Source organism: Aphelocoma coerulescens, chromosome 9 (assembly GCF_041296385.1).
Source record: "Aphelocoma coerulescens isolate FSJ_1873_10779 chromosome 9, UR_Acoe_1.0, whole genome shotgun sequence".
Classification (NCBI taxonomy): Eukaryota; Metazoa; Chordata; class Aves; order Passeriformes; family Corvidae; genus Aphelocoma; species Aphelocoma coerulescens.
The window spans coordinates 1,484,715-1,511,572 of record NC_091023.1 but is presented as its reverse complement, the minus strand read 5'-3'; the positions used below and the strand labels follow the sequence as shown (position 1 = coordinate 1,511,572).

The following is a 26,858-nucleotide window of genomic DNA, read 5'->3' as shown; positions in this document are numbered from 1 at the left end:
TATACAGCTGTGTCCAGGCTGGCACATCATGGTGAGGAGGGGCAGCATGATGGTGAAGGGCTGGAGCACCTCCCCCAGGAGGAGAGGCTGGGGGGCTGGGCTCTATCTTTGTTAGCCTGGAGAGGACACTGAGGACACCCCTAGCAGCTGCTTTCTGGTACTGGAGAGCCCGTGGCTGTCACCTCACTAACCCCTCCTGACTGAAGGGCACAGTCAGAGGACAAGAGGCAGCTGTCATAAACTGAAACAGGGCAGGTTGCTACTGAATAAAACGGGTGGGAAGGGAATCAGTTCCCCGTGGAGCCAGTCAGGCACTGGAACCCAGTCTGGGGAAGGTGTGCCAGCCTCTGTCCTTGCAGACTTTTAAGATCCAACTGACAAAAGCCCTAAGAAAGCTGGTATGAATTCAGTGCTGAGTCTGTTCTGAGTAGGAGGCTGGACTGGAGCCTGAGAGCCCTTTCAAAATGAATTATCGTACAACAGCTTGTATATACTGTGTAATCCAAGAATTTCCATTCTTGGAGATTCCTCAGACTTGTGGTATCTACAGGGCCATGCTCGTGCATTTCATGTGTGCTATGTGGACACGTACGGCAATACTCACCTCGCCCTACTTGGAACTGGCCGGTGGTTTGTTGGTGGTCGGTGTCGGAGGTGGCCTACAGGGGTAACAAATGATCTGCTGCACAGATGGCTGCGCCTGCACACTGGAGAACTGCCTGGGAGCCGATGACATCAGATCTCTGGATTGCGGATACACTGCAGCTCGGGCACTCGCTGTGTGCGCTGCGTATTCCCCGCACATCCTGACCCACTCCCTTCTTACGGGGTCTTGATTTGCCTCATCCGTCCGAAAGTGTGCCGTGACAAGAGCCACAGTGCCTCTTCATAGGAGGCGGCAGGGAATCGGTGCCGGTGTGTCACAAGGACTATTTTCCTAACAAATACTTTCTGGCACTTGGAACAAAGAGAGGACAGCTGATTTTGCGAGCTGACACCTCTGCTTGCCTTCCCCACTTCTGAAGCACCACAAATCTCACCACCATGCAGGAAAGGGGGAAAAGCTGATGCATTTTCCCGCTGGTCTCTGCGCACAGACAACAGCGATGAGCAACCCGGCCGCGCAGCGCTGGGCTCAGGCAGCGGCCTGCGCGGGCCCGGAGCTGGCAGCGGCCCTGCCCGGGCCTCCCGGAGCCGTGTGCCCGGCACCGCCCTGCCGTAGTCGGGACACCCGGGCGGCGGAGCGGAGCGGGGCCGGGCCGGGGCGGGCCGGGCGCGCAGGCGCCGCTGCCGCAGCGCGGGGACATGGCGGCCGTGCGGGTGCTGCGGCGGGTGGCGGGGCTGTGCCGGGGCCGCGCCGCCTCGGGGGCCCGCCCGCCCCCCGTGCCCCAGCGCATCGAGGAGAAGCGCCGCGCCGCGCTGCTCGGCGGCGGCCAGGCCCGCATCGACGCCCAGCACAAGCGGGTGAGCCCAGCACAGGCGGACGGCGGGGACAAAGCCCCGTCCCGCTGCCGCCGGGCGCACGCTCGCCGGGGAGGGCAGGCCAGACACGGCGGGGCTCCGTTCGGCGCTGGGGACTCGCGGCTTCGCGTGGCAGCTGCAGACGCCCCTTTGCGGGAAGCTTTGCTCAAGCAGCGCTAAAGACTGCATTGTTTGTTACTCTGGGTAGAAAAAAGAACAATTGCTTTACTAAGTCCTTTACCTCAGAATGGTCACCGAGGTTGTCTGTAAATGTATGAGAGGTAGAGTAGACAGAAGTTGCAACTTCTGCCTGTCAGTGTGATGGTAAGTTAGTTCTAGGTTGCTTAACACTTCTGAGCACAGCTTCGTCTTTACACCGCTGTTGCAGAGTTAAGCTGATCTCTGAGATTAGAGCAAAAAGTTAGAAGAATGGAAATAAGGCAGAGGAAAAGACAGGTGGGAGGGATGACAACAGGTGGGTTTTTAGTCTCCTGCCTCTGTTGTTCAGCATGTAGGCAGTGCTGGTGGGGGTGACAGCAGAGGTTTCCTGTTTCTGTTTATTGCTTCTTGCTGGGATGCCTTTTCGGTGTGGTGCAAGGCCCTGGTGGTACCACGGTGGCTTGCAGGCATCAAGGAAGTGGGAATGGCGATTCCCATGAAGGCTCCCTCCGTGATCAGTCTGCCCATCAGCAGTGTCCCTCCCCAGTTGTACAACACCTGAAGAGAGTTCAGTCTCGCTGGGTTACATTCAGGACACTGACACACCAATATACAAGCACTGCTGCATGTCTAGGGCCTTGAACAGCTTATGTTTTATATAAGCTAAAACTATGGCTTACCTTAGGCTTTCCTGCATTTGCTGCGTTCATGAGGTTTTTGGCCTACTGCTCAGATGTTTTGTAGAGAAGCTGAGCTGTGTTCTAATGTCATGTTGATGCAAGGTCACATCATCCCCTAAAGGAGACAACCCAGGTGCTCTGCCCTTTGCAGGCAGATGCTTACCTGGGCTGGAAATAACAGATTTGTTTGGTAGGCTAAGATATAAAGAACTTTACAGTCATTTATTACTGCATAGCACTGAGCAAGGGACATGCATATCTGGTCAATTGTGTTCTTGGCCCTTACCCTAGTTTTGCCCATACCAGTGTCCAGCAGGAAAAAAACAGAAGGATTTTGTCAGAAGATCCCTGCAGGCTGTCACACTTCCTCTTCCCTCTTATTTACTGCAGTCAAACACTGCAGTGAATTGAACCCTGAGCAGTTGGGGAGGACTGGTTTAGCTGTGGAAGAGTTCCCTGGTTAAGAGTAGAACAAAGGTCTTAATAGCAGCATTTAAATGCGTGGGCAGAAATAGCTGTGATGCATTTATATCCTGTTGAAAAGTCTCTGAGATTGTTTCCTTTCTCCTGTGGTAGTGCTGTTCCAACAGTCAGCCTTCTTTTCAGAGTCTGGCTTGCATTATGTTTGTTTTTGAGGAGGATAATCACTACATAGGCTATTTCCAGCTTTGGGGGCCTGCAGTTGCTTAATGGACCCAATGTAGCGGATCAAGTGAGGTTTTGTTTGATTAAACTGCATCTGCTGGGGGTCAGCAAACAGCCAGAACCGCCTGATGGCTTTGTTAATTGTTGCTTGCTCTGTTTCAGGGAAAGCTGACAGCAAGGGAACGAATTCTGCTGCTGTTGGACCCTGACAGTTTTGATGAATATGACATGTTTGTGGAACACAGATGTACTGACTTTGGGATGGACTCTAGTAAGAATAAGGTAGTTTTATTCCATGTAACTCTTGTTTCATTGTCCTCTGCTGTACAGCCAGCCCACTGGTTGAAAATTCACATGTAATTTCTTCTATTTGTTTCCTTTTTATGTATAATTTTGCTTTGTAAATTTGCTCTAACTACTCTCAGTTTCCATTTAACAACTTAGAGAGCTTTCTGTTGTCTAAATTTGATACTTTTTTTATAAGGTCACCTGCTTGGTTCAAATACCTCCCTGGGAATTGTCTTAGATTTGTGTTTTAAACAGTAGAGGAGGCTGCAGAGCTTTGTTGTTGCAACTTTGTCAGTCAGATCAGATATGAGGAACAAATCAGGGTAGATACTTCTGCCTTCCTTCAGGTAGGATTAGAGTTATGGGATGAAATAACTCTAATCCATATTTATGCCTGCCAAACTACAGTCATAGAATCCTTTAGGGCCTTACAACCTGATCTGAGTGTTTGGAAGTCCCAGCATTTGTACTGCTCTGTTAGCCAGTTGCATCCTGCTTGCTAAGGCTCTTTCTGGATACATGGCCATGTATCCTAAACCAGCATGGTACAGGGAGTTCCACACACACAGGGAAAATCCATGGCTCCCCAAAGTCTCTCCCCATAACGTTGATGCCTGATAATGAGCTACCTGGGAAAAGTGTTCTGTTGTGGTGTGGTGGAAGGGACCAGTGAGCTGCTGGGACGTCAGTGGCTGGTGCAGATGTGCCTGTTCACTGTGAATCTTCCTGTAGCCAAAGGCTGTTTGCTGTGGGTTGTGGTGTAAGGTGAGGAGCTGCTCTGTGTGTGCCCTGTGCTGCACACAGTGACTCCAGCTTCTCTTTGTGCAGTTCTTAAACCAGGTCATTGGGTTTCAGTCGTTCAGGTTGTAGGACTGCAGCCTATGGATGAGGGAGGGGACAGCAGGGTTCCAGCAGAGGTGCTGGGAACGGCAAAGGTGAAGGATTTGTTTGTTGTGTCAGACAGGAGGCTGATGACGCTTGGTGCTGCGAAGGAGGTTGTGTTAGACCTCCTCCCCTCTCAGGGAACAGCAGAGCAATCATCTTTTTTCCTCTAATTTTTTACTCTGTTCCCCAGCAAACTCAAGTAACTGCTGTGTTGCCTCTCATTGAGTTACTCCATGCTGCATCCCACACCATTGGTAACAAATTGCTGTTTCTGAAAATAGGGGGAGCAGGAGAGTCCTGAGTGTGACAAGAGGGTTAATTTTTTCCCTTGTGCTTCAGAATTCACCCTTCAGTGAGCTGCAGATTGTGTTTACAGAGCACAGTTTCACAACAGATGACCTAACTGTGGCCACTGAGCTGGAATATTAGTTTAGCATTGAATTTCTCAGAGTCCTTGGAACTTCCTGAGGGTAGGGTAGGACTTGTGCTGACATCCAGGCCTCTCTGGGGCTGCTGGGGCTTTTGGGAGTCACCTGCGTGTGGCAATGGCTGAAGTACAGGTGTGTGCTGCTGTTCTGTGTGTGCAGCCTGAGAAAAGGCCCTGGATGGGTGTGACCTTCCTGACAACAGCCCACCTGTGCATAAATGGCCCTTGGAATGGGCCCTGCACCCCATTCTTCCCTTTTTCCTTTCCTTTTTTTTTTTTTTTCCTTCTTTTTTTTTAATACCAAACAACAAAAAGCACTTCAATGCCTGAAATTCCCTTTTTTACTGACAGCCCAGTGAAGTTCCTTTTCTACTGTCGTCTTGAAAAACTTCTATATATTTTCTTTACTAGAAAGTGATACAATATAGATTAAGCACATTTTAAGACTTACGAGCTCCATTTCCTTGTCCAGTTCTTTCTTCCCTTATTTACAGGGTAAAAAATGGGACAGGTCAAGGTCAAGCATTTGAGGTGACTGTAATTATATTTTTTGACCAGTCCAGGGTTGTTTTTTATCCTGTATCAACACCTCAGAGGTTTGTGCACACTGTCCGTTCTTTCCAAAACGTTAGCTAGTCCTGATAAAAGGTACATCCTGTCTCTGAGGGCATGATTTGCCTTAACTCCTGATGTACTAAATTTGAAGGAAATTGCTCAGTTCACTGATCTTTAATACATAATGAATATGTGATATTACCTCTAGTTTTCCTTTTCAGGGATGGGGAAAATCTTTGTGGAGGCCCCACTGCAAACATGGAAGATGAGACCTCCCAGGAAATCAGTCTTTGCTTTGTCTTAGTAGGAGTTTGTGGAAATTTTAGTGGGCATCATTATTGCTTTGATTTTTCTATCTGTTATTTTCAATGAATTGATCTGTTTTTCTTGCAGTATCCTGGTGACAGTGTGGTGACTGGTCGTGGACGGATTAATGGGAGACTAGCTTATGTTTTCAGTCAGGTAAAGTTTTACTTGTTTTTAAATAATGTGAACTTACCCTTCGAAATAAGTTCACAGTAGTTCAGTGTGGCCATGCAGCAATGTACCTGTGGGAAGAAGCAGGGCAAGACAAGAAGAAGCAAAAAAGCTTGTGATAGGATATAAATAGATAAATATACTTTTTATGTCAAAACTTACTTTTTATATTAAAATAAAAGTATTTTGGAGGAAACATCTTAGGAAGAGACTTATCTTGGTTACTCATAACACTGTGAAAGGAAGGCTTTCTTTCAGACCCTTAGAAAGTGCTGCTCTGTTCTGGGCCACAAAGTAGCCTTTGTTCCATTGCTCTCATGGCCAAAGTGGCTGTTGCTGTGTTACCTTGGAGCAAGGCGTACACTCTGCCTTTTTTGTCTTGGATGTGTGCTCCTTCCAAGGAGAGACACTCTTACATGGGCCTGAGCATAAGAGAGGAGCCAAACACAAACCTTCATTTTAGAACACAAGTAGTGGGCAGTTTTTTAGTAGGATCTAAGAGTGCCCTTTCATGATACGCCCCTCCCTTTTTATATTTAAAGACCTTTTTCCCTCCAAACTGAGCTGCCTCCTGAGATGCTGAACCTTTTTGGTTCAACTGTTACTCATAGCCATGCTGTCTCTGTCCACACAGTTTCTGGGGCTTCTTTGGGAGCAAGACTCAGTGGAAATGCAGCAGGGAAATGCTGCAGGAGTTGGCTCTGGGCTCTGTTTGTGCCAGTAGGTGTCAACATCCCCTCTTTTTCTGGATCAGTCCCAGGGCCTCATGTTGCCTGTTAGAGATCTTTCTGCTTAGGCCTTTTGGCTGACATAGTTCCTACAGCACCCCTGGAAGAATAATAACTCTTGGACATAACTCATGAGTCTAGAATGGTGACGTGTCAAGGTCTGTATTTCCTCCTGGTAAAGGAGGCTTGGATTGAGCTGGCATGATCTGCAGGCTGCACTGAGGGAGTCAGTTGCTTTGAAGCAGCATACCAAATATAGAGCACTGGAGGATTATATTATTTACTGGCAATACTTGACAACATTTTACTGAAATTGTTCTCTCCCTAATCTGAAAATTTGCTTTACCTTCAGGATTTTACTGTATTTGGAGGCAGTTTATCTGGAGCTCATGCCCAGAAGATCTGCAAGGTAATATGGCACAGGAGAAAAGCAAAAAAAATTGTCAGCATCCTTTTTTTCAGTCTGTTGTGATAATGACTTCGGAGAAAATATTTGGTGACTGACTTTAGTGGGCTCTGGCATGTGCTGTGCCTGAGAGAGGTGCCTCTGGAAACATTTTGAGTGTGAGAGAGTTTTTCCAGGTAATACACACTTTGTTACATTAAGTTATGTTTTCTGCTCTATTACAAAGGATGGGAGACTTGCTAAGAACAAATATAAATTAACTACTCATTGTCCACTGGAGAAATGAGGAATGAATTCGGAGAAACTTTTTCCTCTATAAACAGTGTGCTGTGAAAGTGTGTAATATTTAAAAAAAACCCAAATGTAACAAGTAAACAGCCTGAAGATAAACAGTTTTACAACTTGGAGGTCACCTTGATCCTGAGAGTTGCTCTTATCAGACACTTGTGGCTATTTATTCCTGTTTGTCTGCTTGTCTTGCTGGAAGAGTTTTTGAATCCCAGGACTGGGGAGACAAGAACTCTTTCATGCATGAGTGTTGAGTGGTGTGAGCTGGGAAATCTTCCTGAATTTTCTTGCCATGGAATCAGAAACAAGATTTTTGGTGCACAAGGCCTTTTATGCTGTAGAAATAACTACTCTTTGGCATAGGCTCCTCAGGATTGAGTGGGTATAAAACTAGAAAACGTGAAGACTTTGCACGATAACAAATACTTGGTTTTACCAAGTCTTGATATTGGGAAGGACTTAAATTAGCCTTTCACACTGGAGCTTTATGGTGTCTGTACTGGGGAGGGATGGAATGGCACTGGAATGATGGGATGCTTTCTGGTGGGTTTTGTTTGATCTCTTCTTTCTAAAGCAGCAGGGAAAGTGGGTCCTTCCTGGTTGGTGCTGTTCTTGGTGGGCTCCAAAGTTGGAAGGCTCTGGGGGCATCAGTTGCTTTGGGGCTCAGTCTTTGATGTGCATTTTAGGAAGAACTTGGAAAAGCCTTGGGAAAGAAAGTCCATATTTAAGTCCCTGGAAAACAGCAGAATGTGTCAGTGAATTCTAGGACTGTACAGAGGTAGTTACACCAGCTCCTGTTTGGGCTGGAGTTTTGGGTCTCATGAGATACCACTGACTTGAGTGGCACCAAGTGTGGTTTCTGTGTTTTTAGGCAATTTAAAATTCAAGGGTGATGCTACAAGCACTCTGAAAGATGGGACTGGAACTGTAAAATACTTGGCAAGTTAAAGATTGTCTGAAATAATCTTATAACAATGGTCGAAAGGGCAGGGAAAAGCAACTTGAAAATTCAAAATGGGGATTAACTGATGTTTTACAAAAAATTATTTGGAAGATATAGCAGATCTTGGTGTTTAAACAGATCTTAACATAATGTGCCAGTACTGTAGTGTTATGAAAATGGCAAACATTTTACTGGAATTCAACAATCAGGAATATTTTGTGCAAGGAATGTAAGGAATTCAGTCCTCCTACTTAAGCCTCTGTCGTAGTATTGTGTATGATCGTGAGGCAAGTAACTAAAATGATCAGAGCCCTAGAAAACAGGATGTGGGACTGAATTGATGGTGCTTAGCCTAGAAACATGAAGAGGAGTATGAAGAATGAAGGGGGATTTGAGGTACTTGAATGTTCACAAAGGTAAAGGCCAAGAGTAGCTAATTGCTCTCCCTCGCTGCTGTGTATCAAGAGAAATGTAATGTTTAAATTTCTGGAGGAAAGATTTAATTTAGTCTTCCCAAAGAAGTTCTAAGAAGGGTAATCAAGCATCAGAATGTACAGCTTAGAGAGATTCCACAGCCACCACTGCAACAAACTTTGAAGAGCAGATGAGACATATGTGAGAGGTTGTTTGAGGTGCAGTTGAGGCCTCTTATGAACAGGGAGAAATTGTCCCTCTCCTGTGACTGTGTCACTCCCACTGCATTATCCAAACCCACTGCTGAGTGTGGAGATGCACGGCTGGGAAGGAAGATTTTTTTTTTAGGGGATGTACATTTCAGGGTTTAGCTTAGCTGGGTCAACACTGAGGAGTTTGTGTTCATCACTAGATCATGGATCAAGCTGCCATGGTTGGAGCACCCGTGATTGGGCTGAATGACTCCGGAGGAGCCCGAATCCAGGAGGGAGTGGAGTCCTTGGCAGGCTATGCAGACATATTTTTGGTGAGTAGGCTGCTGGATGGACATGGAGCTTGGCATCCACAAAGGTGGGCAAAACATGCAAGTGGGTGTTTGTAAGTAAATGCTAAGGTTATCGTTCTGTTTCAGCCATGGATAAAGCAGCGTGTGAAACTCAGAGCTTGGTTCTTTTCTTGGCTTTGGGCAAATGAGCCGTGTCTTAAACAAGGGTGATGCTGAGCTCTGTAAGGCTCTGTGATCCAATGTGTAGTGAGAATGAAAGAACAGGCAATTTGCTTAATTGGAAGAAAACCCCAAGCAACTACTTAACTTCTTGGTTTACACCTAAATTTTCAATTGTCTGTGTTGGGATGTAATTTCTCTGAGCATTTATCAGTTTGAGACAGGTGGGCACACCATAGTTCAGTGGTTTTTTTGGTTGTAATGCACTGTCAGCTTCCCTGTGTCTCTTCTGTAATACAGATATGTTACCAATTTCACACAGCAGTTATTTTCAATAGGGTTGGTAAAAGGTGAAGGATTTTCACTGCAGGAAGAGGGACTTCAAGTAAATTAAACACTCTGCACTGAAAGGAAACTTGAAAAGCTCCGATCAGAAGCAGTGAAGTGCCTGTCCTGTCAAGATGGGGGTTAGGGGGGAAAACAGAGTTTTGGGGCAGGGGGGAAAAGGCATGCAAGCCAGAGAGGTTTCTGTTCAAAGAAGTGTGGGTCAGTGTTAACCTTACCGGTTGGGGATGTCTAGTGTTGATTGCACTGGTGAAAGTTTTATGTTCCTAGAGGATTTTTCTGGTTAATGCAAGAATTTTTCTCCTAGGCACACTGCTGCTCATTTTTTCACTGAAATGACATTATTTTGTATGCCTGCTGAAATACTTTGCATCAAAGTGCATGCACAGAACACTGTCATTTCAGTAGGAAAGCAGGTGGGATGTCAGGTCAGTCAGATGCTGACAGGTTTTGGGGTGGTGCAGTCTGTGAGGAACAGTTACAGAAGTTGTCATGACCCAGTTGAGCACCAAGCAGTGTAAGTGGTTTTTTGGACAACACTCCATCCGTGTTGGACAGCAGCCATTCACTGTCAGGGTTTTGTGTGCTGGCTCAAAGAGAGCCCTGAGGTGTAGCCACAACCCGACTGCGCCATGGCGGGCACAGACACACACAGCACTGCAGGCAGACGGGGTGTGCTCCTCACCCCAGGGGCTGTCCCTGAACAGGGGGTGCAGGCAGAGGCAGAGAAGGGAGAGAGGGGACTCTCCGTGTAATTTCTACACAGAAGGTTTGCTGAGGTGAGACAATGGGGGGAGGAGATGGAGAGCCAAGGATCTGACAAGGGTCCAGGGATTTGATGGTGGGGATAGGAGAGGTGGGGATAAGGGATACAGCCAGTGGGATACTTGACAGGAGGCAGGGTTGAGTGCAAGGGAACCAATGGAAATGACACAAAGGAGGGATTTAGGGAAGGAACAAATGGGGCATCGAGGAACAAAGAACTTTCTAAAACTGATACATATTGAACTTGGGAAATGAATTAACCAATTAGGGGAAACCATTAACCAATCAGGGGAAAACATGCAAACAGCAGAACAAAGGACTCATGGGTTCTCACCATGACTGCAGAGTTACATGCTAAAGTTGGGTTGCTGACTACCACAGCTGGTTGTCTGAGTTCTCAGGAGACAGAGTGGCTGGAGCCACCTGTACCACTACAATTCACCTTTGTGTAAAACTCAAGCCAGTGCAGAAACCTGATTTTAAAAGAATCCATCTCCCAGCTGGTCAGTAAAGCTTACTTCTACCTCTGAGCACAGTGTAGCTACACATTGAAATGTCAGGGACATCCACCCCTTCCCACTCCAGGCTCAGTGCAGTTTTTGCTCCTGCAGCATCTGTTGAGGTGGCTCCTGTTACCTCCTTTGTAGTCATTGTGTAGTATAGGAAATCAATGTATGGGAACAGAAAGGAGAAACACAGAAACAACAAACTCATTTTGGTTCCATTTGCATCAAGACATTCTCTCCAGATATTTGTCTGCCAGTAGATAAAACAATGCTGTTTGTGGTGGTGAATTCTTGCAGAATCTGGGCGCAGATTTAAAGACGCACTTCTTTGGTAAAACCAGATTTGTTTTTTTCCTATTGCAGAGAAATGTTTTGTGTTCTGGGGTCATTCCCCAAATCTCCCTCATCATGGGTCCTTGTGCTGGTGGAGCCGTGTATTCTCCTGCCTTAACTGATTTCACATTCATGGTGAAGGTAAGGGTGTGTCCTGAGCTGCTGCTGGTGACATTGATCACACACTAAGTGACCACATGGGAATGGATATTTTCTGAGATGATCTGCTTTGGATTTTTATTTTGCATGAAAAGTTGAGAAAAACTTTCCCAAATAACTTGTGGACAATTGCATTTTCAGTGAATTTTTAATGCAATGCAGCCTTTTAAAAAAAATTCTCCCCTGTTCTTATTTTGGGGGAAGTTTTTAGAGGCTGTGGCTGTCCCTTAGGTGCTTCTGCAGCTTGGCTCTGGCGCCCACTGTTTCTGCTTTTCCCCTTCCCCCAGGACACATCCTACCTATTCATCACCGGGCCTGATGTGGTGAAGTCTGTCACCAATGAAGATGTCACCCAGGAGCAGCTCGGGGGTGCAAAGACACACACTGCAGTGTCTGGTGAGAGCTGGGGGCTCTACTGAACGTGCTGATTGTGCTCAAAGCAAAGGGCTAAACAGCCCCTTGGCCAATGCAGATGAGTGTAAGGGACAAAGCTCTGCCTAAGCACAGGACCTGACCCTGCATATGCCCTCCTGCAGCTCCTGTTCAGTAACAGAACACAGAGGAGGCAAAGTGGGAATGTGGGAGAGTTCTGGGATTTGAAAGAGAAAGTAGCAAACCCACAAAAGGTGCTAGAAGTGGGAAGACTGTCAGAGGGCAGGGCTTAGCAAAGTCAGCCTGGGGTGGGGTTTTTCGTTTGTTGTCCAGACATTTGCGTAGGTTGAAAGAGTCTCAATAGTCCCTTGTTTGCTCACTAACGTGATTGATTGAGCTGCTTAACTATAAACCAAGTGACAGTGTGAGAGGAAGCACTTCTTTTTCCCTTTTTTTCCCCTCTGGGAAAAAGTCTGAGTCATGAATCGTCTCAAGACTCAAATGACTGTGGGATCTCAAATTATGTGTGAACAGAGCTGATGATGAACCAAAACCACACACACAGATGCTGCCCAGATCCAGCCCTCACAAAAAGCACTTGTAGTCCAACACTTGGGTGCAGCACAGTAACCTCACCAGAGTTCCACAAGGCTGGGGTCCAGCTTAGGGCTGTGCCAGCTGATAAACCACTTCACGTTATTTTAAATATGAGGTCAACATTCCAGACCTGTTCTGGAGGAAGTCTGATACAGCACACATTTTCTAGATATTTTTAGCTGGTCAGATTTGGTGGCGTAAGATTCCTGATTGGTAATAGCTCAAGATTCTTGCTGTGGCTTCTTTCTGTCTTTATTGGTATATATTTGGAGAGGAAAGCTTGCACAATGATTTCCATACCTGCTTCACTGTGTCTGTGCAGGAGTTGCACACAGAGCCTTTGAGAATGACATCGATGCTCTGCTGAACCTCCGAGAGTTCTTTAATTATTTACCCCTGAGCAACCGGGATCCAGCTCCAGTCTGCGAGTGCCATGATCCCAGGTAAGGGCAGCCTGGCTGAGCTCAGTGCTCTCTGAGCACTGCATTTCATGGCTTCTCTGGCTTAAGGGGCACAGAGAGGTGGGTGTTCTGTGCCTGGAGTCTTGGCAGACAATTCTGCATTCTGGTATATGAGTATGGGAAGTGTTCCAACATGCATGTGTTCACTGTTAGGTTTAATTCTGTTTTCTGAAAGGGCTGTTGTGCAGGCTGTGTGCAGAACATGGGGAAAAGCAATCTCTGTCCAGGTAGGCTGCCCAGTCTCTTGGAACAATCTCTGTCCAGGTAGGCTGCCCAGTCTCTTGGAACAAGCAAGAGAAGTAGGAAATAGCACAGTGAGTGGCAGTGGGGAGAACTTGTCCTGTTCTGTCAGTTGTGTCTGTTGGATGAATTCTGCTCATTAGGGTTAGAGGTGGGCAAGTGTACTAGTTTGAAAACAAACTAGTGGGAGACACCAAGTCAGAATAACAATTTAATTGGGAAATAAAAGGAGGGGGGGAAAAAAAATAAAGGCAGATAACACTGGGTTAAACTGACAGAGTCAGGATACAACCTGACACCCTGTTAGGCAGGGTGGTGGTAGTAGTCTGGTAGAATGGTGGCTGCAGTCCTTTTAAAGCAGTGATCCTGTAGAAAAAGGGTCTACTCCTCCTCAGAAGGTCCAGTGGTGGCTGTGTAGCTCCTGTCCTCTGGAAATCCAGTGGGAAGGGTGTCTCTGGTGTTCAGAGTCTCAGATTATATCCACGATGGGATGCTTGGTTCCTCCCTCTGGGTGGAGCATCTCACAATGGGGTAATGAGTCATGAGGCCAAGTGTTGATGAGGCTCATTAACAGAAGATGGTCCGGAGGGAGTTATCTCTGAGTCATGGGGCAGGACAATGATGGGCCATTAACAGCAAGAGAGTGTGGGGGGAGGAGGCAAGGAAACACTGCCCCACCTGATTTCAAGAGCTCATGAGGATGGGAATAGAATACACTGCAAGCCAGGACAGCAAGCAACAAAGAGGCAGAAAGTTTTGTGTGTTAGGTACTTGTCTCAGGCTCATTGTGGAATTGGCAATATAATACAGAAAGGACTTGAGCCATTTCAAGAGGGGAAATATGGCAACTGTCTGGACTTTTATCAGAGAATTTTTCCAGGAGCTGGAGAGACAGTCAGAGAGCCAGCACAGGACACTGAGCAGAGAGCCTTGCTAGGACTGGAAGGCAGAGAATGTCAGTGGAGTAAAAGCATTTTGACCCAAGCTCCTGTTGCACTCCAAGTTCAGCCCTTTCCCTAGGGAACCCTCAAGAGGCTGTTGCACTCTCCTGCATGGGAGAGGTGCCTGAATCTGTTCCTTTCAGCTCCTCACATATGTGTGATGTGTCTTGGGGCTCTTCATGTGTGAGGGTTTTAACATGTGAGTCTGGAAGGTTATTTTCATCCCTCACTGTGCTTTTCAGTGTCTGTGTAACAGTTTGTTTCGGGAGGTGATTTTGGATTGATTTTACAAATCACTGCGCTGGTCCCTGAGATACATTTTTCACTTTTTTTGAAAAACAAATTTGCCATTTTCTTTCAGAGAATGGCTACACAGGTCAATTAATTACTAGTCCTAATTTTTTCTGAGGTATTGATCTCTAGGAGTTCATTAAACTGTGCTGGTCTAATTCTGTTCTGTTCTCAACTGCTGTGGTTTGATAGTGATAAAACCAAAGCAAATCTCTTGTATTATTTGCTAAATTGGGGGATTATCTTTGAGGTTATCATGATCTTTGTAAGCATTCATCAGGTTGTACTGGGATAATTGCTCTCTACAGATTTGATTTTGGTATTTTAATTTCCATTTTTTAAAATCAGTGTACTTTATAACAGGCAGTTTATTTGTGAGAAGCTGTCAGTTATGTTGTAGCTACTAAAGTATAAGAGATTTGTCTCCCTTAAGAAAAAAAGAACTAATCTTTTACAAGGCATGAGATACAGTATTAGAGGATCACATATAATAAATGCAGTTTGTACTAAGAACTTCAATTTAGTAGCCTTTATACATGTGAAGGCAGATCTCTTTGTTAAATTTGTCTGGTTTTATAGCAGCATCTCCAATACGCCTCCCATTTATGGTCCTAATGCATCGATTGGTATTATTTCATCTGGACATACTGACATCTTAATAGATTCCTTTTGCTTGGGATTGATATGCTTGGTCCTTACAGCTGCTCCAGTCCCAGGCCATTCCTCTAGAGTAATTGCTTTCTTATTGCATCGTTTTCATACCCCAAAAAATTGCCACAAGTGATGCAAATCAAATGTAACCTTACTTGTGCTTTCCTTGTGAAGGGGCTGCTGGGGGTTGGTTGGTTGGTTTGTTTTTCCCTCTAGGTAGTTAAGTTCTTTTGGTGTTGAAAAACGCCAGCCTTGTTTGCTGAAGTTTGTGTTGGTGAGTGTTTGTTGTCAGTGGCCTGGGTTCCAAGGAGTTACAAGTTTGTTGAAGTACCCAGTTGTCCCTGGTGAGATGTCCCCTGCTTTTGGGAGGTGTCTAGTGCATTGCATTGGCTGTATGGCATGGTGGGATTTTACCTCTCTCTGTGTCTCTACAAACTTCTGGAGGAGGTTATTGCCAACTCTTGGTAACCAAGTGCAGTTTCACTTCTGCATTGAATGAGACCCAGTGTCCATCTGGTGAGGGTGTCTCCAGCCATCACAGGCTTTAACAATGAGCAGCAGTTCTGTCCCACTAAGTGGGATCTGTAAGAAACACAGCTCTCCACCTCTTAAGCCCAGTGAGTGCAGCAACAAGCTCCAGATGTCCTGTGTCTGTAGACATTTGAAGGAGATTTTCAAACGTGGTATCCTGCATAATGTCTTCATTTTGCTGATGGTTATTTTAATGCTGTTAAAATTTCCTTCAGCACTGTGAATTTATGGGAGCAATAATTTTCATTTTTCCACTTTCATCTTTTGGGGTACCACAGGTCACAGGACAGAGCTTGGAGCACATCTGTGTCTACTTTACAGACAAGAAAGTTTAGAGTAGTTTTTAGCTTGGGGTTTAGTATGTTAAAAGAAGTTTAATTTCTTCAGATTAAGGTTTTGTTATAACATTTTATGGAAGTGTTTGTATGCAATATTTGTATCCATATGGAAAAAGCACTTGAAGTGTTGCAGTCAGCTTTGTTCTATGAATAGCTGTGTCTCTCCCCTTTCCTGCAAGGGGCTGTGCCTCCCTTGTCCTGGGTGTCTGAGGGAGCACAGAGGCAGGCATGGGGGCTGCACTTTCAACTTTTGTCTGATTTTGTCAAACCCCACATCACTTTCTTCAGTTTTAAATTGTGTGTCTAGAGCCTTATGTTGTCTTACTCAAAGTGTACTAAGTCATGACATTGTTAAAATAGTAATTCAGTAAGAACTTCACAGAAACACCATTTATAACAAATAGAGATCAGTATTCTTATGGAATAGCACAAATTATAATACTGCCTGAAACCTTCTCAGTGGTGACTTATAAAAATTGACTGCCCTGCACTGGGACTGTGAGTGAATCCTCAGACCCAGTGGGTGCCACTGCTGAGTGGGTCCCTAATGAGGGTAATGTGATCAGAGCTGGGGTATCTGATCCTGTCACTGCTGATGGCAGGGCAGCATCTCTGTTATGGGAAAACTCCACGTGAAAATGTGTCTAGTGGAGAAACAGGAAAGAGTCTTCAAACACAGCCAGGGAAGGGAAGAAACAGAGTGTGGATATGTGTTCCCCGTATGTTTTCCCCTCTCTCTGCTTGTTTGGGGACAGGGAAATGGGCACAGAAAGGTTTCCTGCAGCTCAGTGTGTTCAGAGGCCCGGGTGACAGCGTGGGCAGGGCAGGGTGAATGTGCCGTTCTGAGATCGCGGTGTGTGACAGGGAGCCTCGGTCGGCCCCGGGAGAAGGGCTCTGCCTGGCCAGCGGTAGGGACCGGGCGCTGCTGCTGCTGCCGCCGGCCCTGACCTGCCGAGCGCTCCTGCCAGCAGCCCCCGTGTCCCCCGCAGCCCGGCCGTGTCCCCCCCAGCCCGGCGGTGTCCCCGCAGCCCGGCCTTGTCCCGGCGGTGTCCCCGCAGCCGGCGGTGTCCCCGCAGCCCGGCCTTGTCCCGGCGGTGTCCCCGCAGCCCGGCGGTGTCCCCGCAGCCCGGCGGTGTCCCCGCAGCCCGGCCCTGCCCCGGCCGTGTCCCCGCAGCCCGGCCTTGTCCCGGCCGTGTCCCCGCAGCCGGCACTGTCCCCCGCAGCCCGGCCTTGTCCCGGCAGTGTCCCGGCAGTGTCCCGGCCTTGTCCCAGCCGTATCCCCGCAGCCGGCAGTGTCCCGGCAGTGTCCCGGCCTTGTCCCGGCCGTGTCCCCGCAGCCGGCAGTGTCCCCGCAGCCCGGCCTTGTCCCGGCCGTGTCCCCGCAGCCCGGCCGTGTCCCCGCAGCCCGGCAGTGTCCCCGCAGCCCGGCCGTGTCCCCGCAGCCCGGCAGTGTCCCCGCAGCCCGGCCGTGTCCCCGCAGCCCGGCTGTCCCGCGGGCCGGCAGTGCCCCCTGCAGCCCGTTCGCCTCCCGGCCGTGTCCCCGCAGCCCCGCCGGCCGTGCTGCCCAGTACTTGCCAAGCACAGAGCCTGTGGAAGAGGGGTCTCCTTCAGGAGGCTGCTCAGACTGCCCGAGATGGAGAAAACCGGTTCTTTTCCCCATGTTTGAGGAGGTTTCCGAAATCTCTGAGAGGTGGAAATGTTTACCCGAGATTTTGCTCTTGGTGCTCATTTGGTCTGTCAATGTCGTTGCTCACACTTACTTGCTCTCCACAGTGACCGTCCGGTTCCAGAGCTGGACACCATTGTCCCAAGCGAGTCAACCAAAGCCTATGATATGCTGGATATCATACACTCCGTAAGTCTGACAGTGTTCAGATTAAAGATACATATATTACATTCTGGGTCTAAATAATTGACAGAAACCAGTAGAATGGCACTGAAGATATTGATACTGTTATTTATTTCTTTCAGCCTTCACAAGTGACTATTTCTACCTGTGTAGTAGTTGTGAATGGGCAACGAAAACTGCAGGGAAAAAAAAAATTTTAGCAGAATCCCAGGATTTGTTTTCAGGATACGTCTTATTCTGTATACACAACTATACAGATGAAAGATGCTGCAATTCAATTCTTTCTGGGGTCAGAACCCCCCCCCTTGAGTTCTGTTGCTTGGTCCCTCCCTGCACCTTGGTGCTTCTGTCTTGGACTCTGGCACTTTTATATAAAACGAATAAAGCACCCAGAATGCAGAAATGTACCCTTTCCTGTTTATGCTAAGAGACAGTCACGTACATGCGCAGTACAAGAAAATATATGTCTATTTTTTCTAAATTACAAGGTTTGCAACTGGCAGCTGCATTTAGAGTCATTTTAGTGGCAAAAGCAAGCTCAGGGTATTTTTAATCCCTGGATTCTTCCACTGTGAATTTCAGCACTGTGTACTGAAAGTTAAGAGGTGGCATGTAAAAAAAATCATTAGGTGAATTAGGGAAAAACCCCAAGCCCTCCCACAGATTTTGGGAAGTATTAAGGAAAGAAATAAAACCACTTTTATACTACTTACTTTTTCACAACTTTTTTGAGAGTGAGGCTAATGAAATGACTGGCACACTGCAGTGTGTATGGGCACAGCTGCCATAAACAGATGGAACCAGGGAATCCTGCTGGAAGCCCAGGCAGCCATGTGTAGGTGTCGCTACTGCTCCATGGATAATTCTGATCTCCTGGAACGTGTGAGTTCTGATCGTGCCTCACGCACCAAGGCTGTCCCTTGGCAGGGCACACGCTGAGCTCCAGCCCGAGGGAAGTGCAGCCACACGGGTCTGTGGTTCCAGGTGGGTGCTGCCTGGGCACTGCATTCCCTGCGTTCCCTAGGGCACACCCAGCACTGGCCCTGGGGCAGCAGGGCTGCGCTGGCCACTCCAAGAAAGGGCTCTGAGCTTGCCAAGAGAGAGAGATGATGTCAAATGTGTCACAGGGAGCTTCTGAGCTCCAGGAAGTACTGTTTTATCACTGGAAATCGGTCTGTAAGGCTGCTGCTAATTAAGATGTGAGAAAGAAGTTCTTAACATCTCATTTGCATTTTGTTCTAAGCCAGGAAAAAAGGCTCCCCTCAGTCATAAAGGTGTTCCCTGATGGAACACTTAACTGACAGTTTTGGTAATAATGTAGGACTAGTTAATTCTTGCAGTGAAGGCTGCAAAGACTAAAAATTTCCCTCCCTCTCTTTCCTTCAAAATTCTCAAGTTCTGAACTGTTTTAAAAGTTGCAGTGCTAAGGTAACCGAGTTTGTGTTTGCCTGTGTATTTATGCACCTCTCTCTGGCCTCATATGGGCTCTGCCTGCCTCTCCCCTTTGCAGATTGTGGATGAGAGAGAGTTCTTCGAGATCATGCCAACCTATGCCAGGAACATTGTGGTTGGATTTGCCAGGATGAACGGACGAACTGTTGGGATCGTGGGCAACCAGCCCAAAGTAGCCTCAGGTTAGAGTCCAGTGTGAGACTCTTTAACAGTGCCTTGCCTCTGTCTCTTCCTCTGCATGCAGGTCAGAGCTGTTGGGTTTGTGTGTGCTCCTCCACTCACTCTGTGGTTTTCCACCCCTTGCTTTGTCTTGAACCTCACTGTAATTCAGCTGTGAGCTGTGAAATGAACTGCAAACCATTTCTTTAGTAGCTCAACAAGGTGATCTTGCTCCCAGGCTGCATCCAGGCCAAGAGGAGCAGTGGCAGCACACAGCAGGGGTGGGGATGGGGTGGAAGAGCATCACTCGTCTGGCAGCAGCCTGCAATCAACTGGGTTAATCATAGCATGGAAACCACACACTTCTTCCATGGCAGTAAAATCCCTAAAACTCATCTGTAGGGTGAGGGGGCTTTGTTATCTCACTGTAGCTGAACAGTGCAAAGCCTTCAGATGCACAAGTATGGAGCTCCTGACCTCACGTGGTTTGGATCTGAAGGTACAATGTGCAGCTCCAGATAAGATCACCCTTTTTAACTGTCCAGGGACTTGGCTTTCTCTCCTTAACTCAGTGATTTCTGAAGTGACCTTCTCCGATTGGAACTTTCTGGTTTACTCCTTGTTTTTAATTCTTGTGTCGTTTTGTTTGGGAAAAACAGATGACCCAGTATGGTGCTTCATTTGTTACATCTCTACAAGATATGACTATGAAGATACTAGACAGAAGGTTTTAATATAAATTTAATCTTCATTTAGTATTTTAAATTTTAACAGCTCTTTTTAATGTTTCATATGGAGGCTTTGATACAAAATGTATTTTGTTTTAATGTAGTTGTGCATAATACAATTCTAAATGGCACTGAAACAGAACAGGAACACTTTGCAGTGTGTCTACCAAAAATGCTGATCTTTCTCAAAATATTATTGGACTATTTTATTTTTGGGGTTTTTTAATGGAGAACTCTGTAACCTTTCAATATGACTGAGCTGAAAAATACTAATGAAGAGAAAGTTACAGGAAAAATATTTTAAATTACAAGAATGTAATTAAACTGTTATGTTTTGGGATAGAAAGTCTTTGCACACAGGGGTCAGAAAAATGAAATGAGCCTTTGAGTGTAGCTTACTCTGTGATCTTAGTTCTAAACCAGGAAAGCTTCATGGCATATAATCTCCACATTATCTACAGATAAGCTTTTCCTTTAAGAAGACAATACAGCTAAAATAGTGGGATTTTGGGTTGCCTTGATTACTGCAGATCCCTGGTGTTACTAACACCTTCTTCTGTGTTCTTAACCTCAGGGTGCTTAGACATAAATTCTTCTGTGAAAGGAGCCCGCTTTGTTCGGTTCTGTGATGCCTTCAACATCCCCCTGATCACGTTTGTGGACGTCCCTGGGTTTCTGCCAGGTATGCCTTACCCTTAGAGTTCAGCGTGGTGCATGGTGGTGTTGGTGTTAAAAGCCCATTTTCAGAACTCTGAGAAGACTTTTGCTGCAGTAGACTTAAGTAAACCAGGTTTTAAAATCCCACTTTTTGGGACAGAAACTCTGTAATCTAACTACAGTAGTCATCCAAAAGGATAGTGAAATGTGCAAAAAATGGTAGGAAAATGAAATAGTGCCTAACTAACCAGTGTGTTCAGGAGTCACAAAGCTTTGCTGGAGTTACCTGGAGAGAGACAGGTCATGCAGTCAGGTAATGCTGCAGTCTCCAGCAGCCTGGTAGAGACACTGGGATTCCCAGTTTGCCAGGGCCAGGCTTGGGGATACCATGCTCTGGAAAGCTCTGTCCTACTGCCAAAAGCTGTGACTGTGACCTGTGCAAGGAAAAAACCTGCACTGCCTGGAGATGCTGCCCTTGTTGTACGTGGTGTGAAGTTACGCTGACGGCTGTATGATACCGAGGCTCCACGTCCCGGGAAATGCTGAGCTCTGTTTTTAGATGCTGTTTGATCTCCACAGCTCTTGCTGGGCAGGGTGGCAGCAGCAGGCCCTGCACAGGCTGTGCTGGGCCAGGGAAGGCAGCCCAGTGCTGTCCCCCAGCCCTCAGGACAGGATGGGGGGAGAGCTGGCACCGCTGACTCTGGGCAGGGAGCAGTGGCAGCTGGGGGCTCCTGAGGATGTTCCACCCACATCTGCTGCAGTCCCTCAGCTGATCCTGGCACGTGTTGCTCTTCAGGCTCTGCTGCAGCAGGAGAACCTGCCTCCTCCACCTGCTGCAGCTGCTGCCCAGAGAGGTGTTACAGCCCCATCGCTCAGGCCTAGGGCTACACCACGGTTCTTTTGCTCTGGGTAGACACAAAGGGGAAAATCCCAACCAAATATTCTCAAGAGGTAAAAAGCACTAAAGTTGACTGGCAAACTGTAGAAAATTAAGGAACATTGGCAAAAGAGTGAATGCAACATAACATCACTTATCACAACATAGACCACTGAACACAGAAAACCTTTAAACCCATTCAATGTCACATTCTGTAAGAAGAGACTTAGAAGAAGAAAGAAGGGAGAAGAACAGAAAGACAGAAAAGGTATAGAAAAACAGCTACCAACTCCTGGGTTCCAGTGATGTAAAACTCCAAGGTGAAGGTAGGGTTAAAGGACAACGTGCTTGCCTCATGGTCAGGCTTCTTAAAGCTTTGGCCTATCCTGGGCCTTCCTCCCAGGTGGGACTTGCAGTCTCTCAGTCACTCAGGCAACAGTGAGGGGCTGCCTTCAGTGTGCCATGGCTGACAGGCACTGCAGGGCTGGGGGGCAGGGCAGCACCTCACTCCACCCCCTACTACACATTTGAAGCCCCCAAGATCTCTCCAAAGGGATTCCCTTTTCCAGTCTCTAACGGGGGGACAGGGTGAAGCTCTGGGGGGAAAGGTGTTTTCATTGGCATTGATTTGGTTATACACGGCCCCCTCTGTGTCTCTTTGATGCTTCAAGACACTTCTCAGTGGAAAATGCCTGTGTTTAGAGGTCCATCAGTAAGGAAAAGGGATGTGATGAGTGATGAGCCTGCTTTCAGCACAGGCTCTCTGAGCAGGTAACATTAAAATGACCCATTACAAAACAGGGTAAGAGAGGACTATAAATGTTTTACCATCAAATGTAATGTTAATACTGCTGTATAAACCATGGTTTACCTTGAGGCCTCTGCAGCTCTCAAAGCATTAGAATGTGACTATTCAGCATTCTAGTTCTAGCTTTAACATGATGGAGTTGGCACGTTTTAACCAGGAGTTCCTCTCCTTTGTCCCCAGTGTAGGCTTAGCCTCCTTCTCTGATATGGGCCAGGCAGTGGCTTGGTGTAAGGGGACACTCCAGCAGTCCAGATTTGAGCAGTTGCTCAGAATTCAAGATGTATTTCTATATAGAAATAGTAGTGACTTGATATTGCACAACAGAATGTCGGTTTGAAAGCAGATAAGCAGAAGAAAAATAAAAAAGATAAAGCTGAAGAGAGGAGACCTGAGGCTTGATTATGATCCAAAACTGTTGTGTTTTAAGGAACGTGGCAAGATTAGCCCATTAGCATTAGAAATCTCAGATTAAGTAACAAATTCTGAGGGTGGCATCATCATCCCATCTCCCTGTTCAGTACAGAAGGAGAAAGCACCTGTCACTGGCTCACCATGGTGTGCAAAACCTCTCCCAGCATCAGTGAACCAAACACTTGAGTAGCCCCAGTTTTCACAGGTGTGCACAGAGATGACATTTAAGGTGTTCATAACCTGTAACTGGATAAAAATACAGATTTAGAACAAGGTTGGGACTGAATCTGTGGCCAGAAAAGAGTTGATGTTAACTGGTCATGGGTGGCAGTGTAAATACTTCAAACACCTGAATGATCTTACACTGGAAGCATTTTAAGTGACTGGCTGCTCTGTTCTAGGTGTGGATTAGAAACAGGCTGTGACTAGAAATGGGGTCTGAGAGTGCTCCCCAGCTCCTGGCTCTGGGCTGGGTGTCCCAGCTGGGCTCGGGCTGCTCCTTGGGGATGAACCCCCCCAGCTGTTCTGATTCCTGCTGCAGGAAGGGTCTGTGGGCTTGACAGGTCCCACTGGCTACAGGGAAAGGCAAGAATCAGAAGTGAAACTGCAGCTGAGAGCAGACATTTGTAAGCGTAGGCAGAAATTTTCAGACACTCAACTTACACCTGAGGGGAAACATTAACATTAAGCCAGCAAACACTCTACAAATAGGTTCTTCAATTTCACAAAAGAATTTTTACTTACATTTAAAAAAAAATCCATAGAAAACCCTTTTACAGTACTTGGGATCATCTCATGTGCTAAAAGCTAAAGTCAGGAGGTGAATAAACTGCTAGGAAGTTATTGTAGAGTTATATCCAGTGGTCTGAAATTCACAGTCCTAAAAATAAGTTACAGGGGATTGCTGATTCCAAGTCCAGTCAGGTGAGCCCGTCTTTGGGACAGAAGGGTGTCGAGCATTCTGTCACATGGATGACTTGCATTCCTGTTTGCTGCCTGTGGCTATGCTCCAGAAGCACCTGCTGTGGAATTCACACTCTGTCTTTTAAGGTCCATCATCCTGGGCTGCCTTGAAGGACAACTAGGGTAGGTCCTCAGTGTGGTAGAGTAACCAAGCTGCTTCCTGTGTGGTGTAGAAAAGGGGGCTTGGAAGAGCAGGTTTCTGGAGAAGTGACTGTTTGCCACTGGAGTCTTGAAAATGCTCCAGCTGTAGTTTGTTCCTAGGAAGGTCCCATCTGCTGAGCTTTGCTTCTGTGACCTCCCATACAAACTGCTGCTGCTCTGATTTTTGAGTTGCTCAAGTACCTTGCAGAGAACACTGCCTGGGATGACCTTCTCCAGGGTGTTAACATGGCCATGGTGGTGGTCAGGTTTGCTGCTGGTGAGGGATGATGGGGTTGTGGGAATTCCCTGGAGTGAAGCAATTCCTTGTCTTTGCAGGCACAGCTCAGGAGTACGGGGGGATTATTCGTCATGGTGCCAAGCTGCTGTTTGCCTTTGCAGAGGCCACTGTGCCTAAGATCACTGTCATCACCAGAAAGGTAGGCTGGTGGTCTTCCAGAGTTCCTCTTTCCAGTAGTGGCAATTTTAATTAAACCTAGCTTTGTCTGCCTGTCCCACTGGTGCTTTCTAGCATTGTCCCATCCTGTTCGTCCCATCTGGTAACACCTCTTTGTATAACATTACGAGAGGCCAGCCACTTCTTCTATTCCCAGACCATTACCTCAGCTCCTTCCTTCCTCTTGTCTCTGTACCCCTCTAGAACTTCCAGTTTCTGCTCCCTGCTTTCTCCCTGGAATGCCTTCACTCTCATCCCATGTCACCCAGCCTGTCTCACTAAGGACATGCCCTCTGTTTGCACCAATTCTGTTTTCTCCCTTCTTGCCTCCTGAGCCTCCCTCTGCAAACCCAGCAGTGGCTGCCTCTGTCATCTGCTGTGTCTGCAGGTTGAACACTCATGTGGCTTCTTTTCCTCCCCAGACTTTTGCTATGCTCTGCCTCATCTTCCTTTCTCCATAAGGTACCCAACACCCTACTGCCATAAGCTCTGGGGCTGCCTCCTTACAGCCTTAGCCTTCTCCTTGCTGCTCTGCCCCTCCTGCTCGTTTTTCTGATAGGCTTTTGGCTCATCATGGCAAAAATCAAAAAGAACTTTCTGTTCCTTTGCCTTCTGTGATTGTTCCAAGTATTTCCATGCAGTACTTGTCAATCCTGCAGCCTCGCTGCAGTGTTCAGTGCTGCCCTGACAGGGACTGCACTGCAGTTTGCTCTGCAGTCCTGCAGTATCTGTTCATCACTGCTGTCTGGAGCATTTCCAGTTCCAGAGTGGAGCACTGCAGAGCCTGAGTGCTGCACTCCCTGGCCACGAAATTCCAGAAGCACACTGCCTGGTTGGTTTGTGTGCATGTGCAGGGTGCAGGTCGAGGCCTGCTGGTCTGGATACACACTGACCCCTCCCTGCCTGCCTTGCAGAATGGGCTTGGTTACCAGCAGCCCCCTTCCTTGCTCTTTTGGGGCTCTAGTTGAAATGGTTCCTATTCCTAGGAGATTGCTGCAGCAAAGTGGAGATGCTCATGCTCTCCTTCAGGTAAAGTCCAGCCCCAGCTGCTTGTCTCTGGACTAGAAAAGGCTGCAGGAGCAATGCAGGCTGTTGCTGCTGCGAGGCCACTCCTGGAGTGGATGCCCTGGTTTGTGTTCCAGGCCTATGGGGGTGCCTACGACGTGATGAGCTCCAAGCACTTACGAGGAGACGTGAATTACGCCTGGCCCACAGCCGAGGTGGCCGTGATGGGAGCCAAGGTGAGTCCAGGCCCCTCTCACTGTGGTGCTGCAGTGCCCTGCCAGCAGCACCAGTGCCCTGCCAGCACCATGAGGTGTCCTGGTGCCACAGGCAGGGGGGATGCCCCCAGGCCCTCACCTGGAGGGCACAGCTGCGAGGTGGGCAGGGCAGAGGGCTGAGGGACTGTCACTGACCCGAGCCCTTCTGTTCCCAGGGTGCTGTCCAGATCATCTTCAGAGGAAAGGAGGCAGATGCAGAGGAGGAGTACGTGGTTAAGTTTGCAAACCCCTTCCCTGCTGCCATGAGAGGTATGGTTGTCTCCCACACCATGTCCCCTTTGGTTTGCCTTTGCATGGAGATGAAGTTGTGCTATTGAGTAAACCTTTAACTAACAAGTAAGTTATTTAGGTAAGATACTTGTGTCTGAGTTAGAAAGTTAACCACAGCCTGTGCATGTGGAGAACATCTAGACACAACATATATCTTCAGCTGCAAAGATCCTGGTGAGAAGTGGGCACTGCTCTGAAAAGTGCATCTTCAATTGTGTAGACAGTAGAAAATGTCTCAAAATTCAGCCTGTTCCTTTACAGCACAGGTGCTTTGACAGTCTGTTATACAGCCCTAGATGCAAAGCACTGTGGCCTGAAGAAAGAGTAGGGTCCAGTTCAGTTATGTTCTCCAGAACTCTCAGGAGCAAGTTTTTCCACTGTTTTTACTTCCAGTTTTGCAGCAGTAACTGTGTTCTAAAAGGCAAGTTATATTCCAAATTTAAAAATGGGCTCAGGAATGTTTCCTTCTCAGGCTATTTTGAGTTAATTTGTAACTTGTGAATTTATTTATTCCAACCATTGTTTTGATTTTGCTAATTTATGCTACAGCCTAGATACAGAAGGCTGGGAGGCAAACACTTCATGGTTGGTCAGGTTGGGGTTTTTTTGCTGTAATCTTTTGCAGGGTTTGTTGATGACATCATCCAGCCTTCGACCACCCGCACACGCATCTGCCAGGACCTCGACGTGCTGGCCAGTAAATCCCAGTCCAGTCCTTGGAAGAAACATGCCAACATCCCACTGTGAGGATGAGCAGGGGCTGCCCATGCTGGGAGATATCCTGAACAAGAGTTCTGGTTAACTCTGGTTAATGGAGGTCTGCTTGGCAATAGAAATAGTTCTTTTCGTTTTGATTTTGCCAATAATCATCAATAAATCATAGTATATATTTAATTTGGGGCTCTGACCAGCTCACCTCTCTAAACCCTTTTTGGTGGTTAATACTCAACACACCCTGCCCTGCCTGCTGCAGGTGAGCTGTTACTAATTGCTCAAGGTCAAACATTCCCTTGGCTCCCTCATTCCATAGGCCCTGGAGGTGGCTCAGACAGGGCTGAGCCACCTCCCACGCTGGGAAGTTGGACCCCTGTGGAGTTCAAGGGTATTCCATTGGCCACAGACCTGACTGCACTTCCTGCACCACTGGCTCAGAGAGGAAAATCGCTGAGCGTGGGTTCCAGTGCCCTGGAGACCAGGCCCTGCTGCTCCTGGACTCAGCTGCTCTGTTCCTCTGTTAGTCTGGCCTGTGGCAGCTTTTC

The 26,858-nt window shown here is 47.3% G+C and overlaps 1 protein-coding gene across 1 annotated transcript; it reads left to right on the top strand.

Moving 5' to 3' along the window:
- The first annotated feature begins 1,091 nt into the window (after positions 1 to 1,091).
- PCCB (propionyl-CoA carboxylase subunit beta) lies at positions 1,092 to 26,493 on the top strand. The gene is given in 16 exon segments (XM_069024278.1): positions 1,092 to 1,271; positions 1,273 to 1,464; positions 3,108 to 3,227; positions 5,494 to 5,562; positions 6,658 to 6,714; positions 8,769 to 8,882; positions 11,000 to 11,110; positions 11,416 to 11,524; positions 12,420 to 12,540; positions 17,324 to 17,405; positions 18,910 to 19,033; positions 20,313 to 20,420; positions 23,932 to 24,032; positions 25,192 to 25,290; positions 25,485 to 25,578; positions 26,225 to 26,493. Coding segments are annotated over 16 exon segments (1,788 nt in total). The 5' UTR covers positions 1,092 to 1,106; the 3' UTR covers positions 26,347 to 26,493.
- Positions 26,494 to 26,858: the final 365 nt, after the last annotated feature.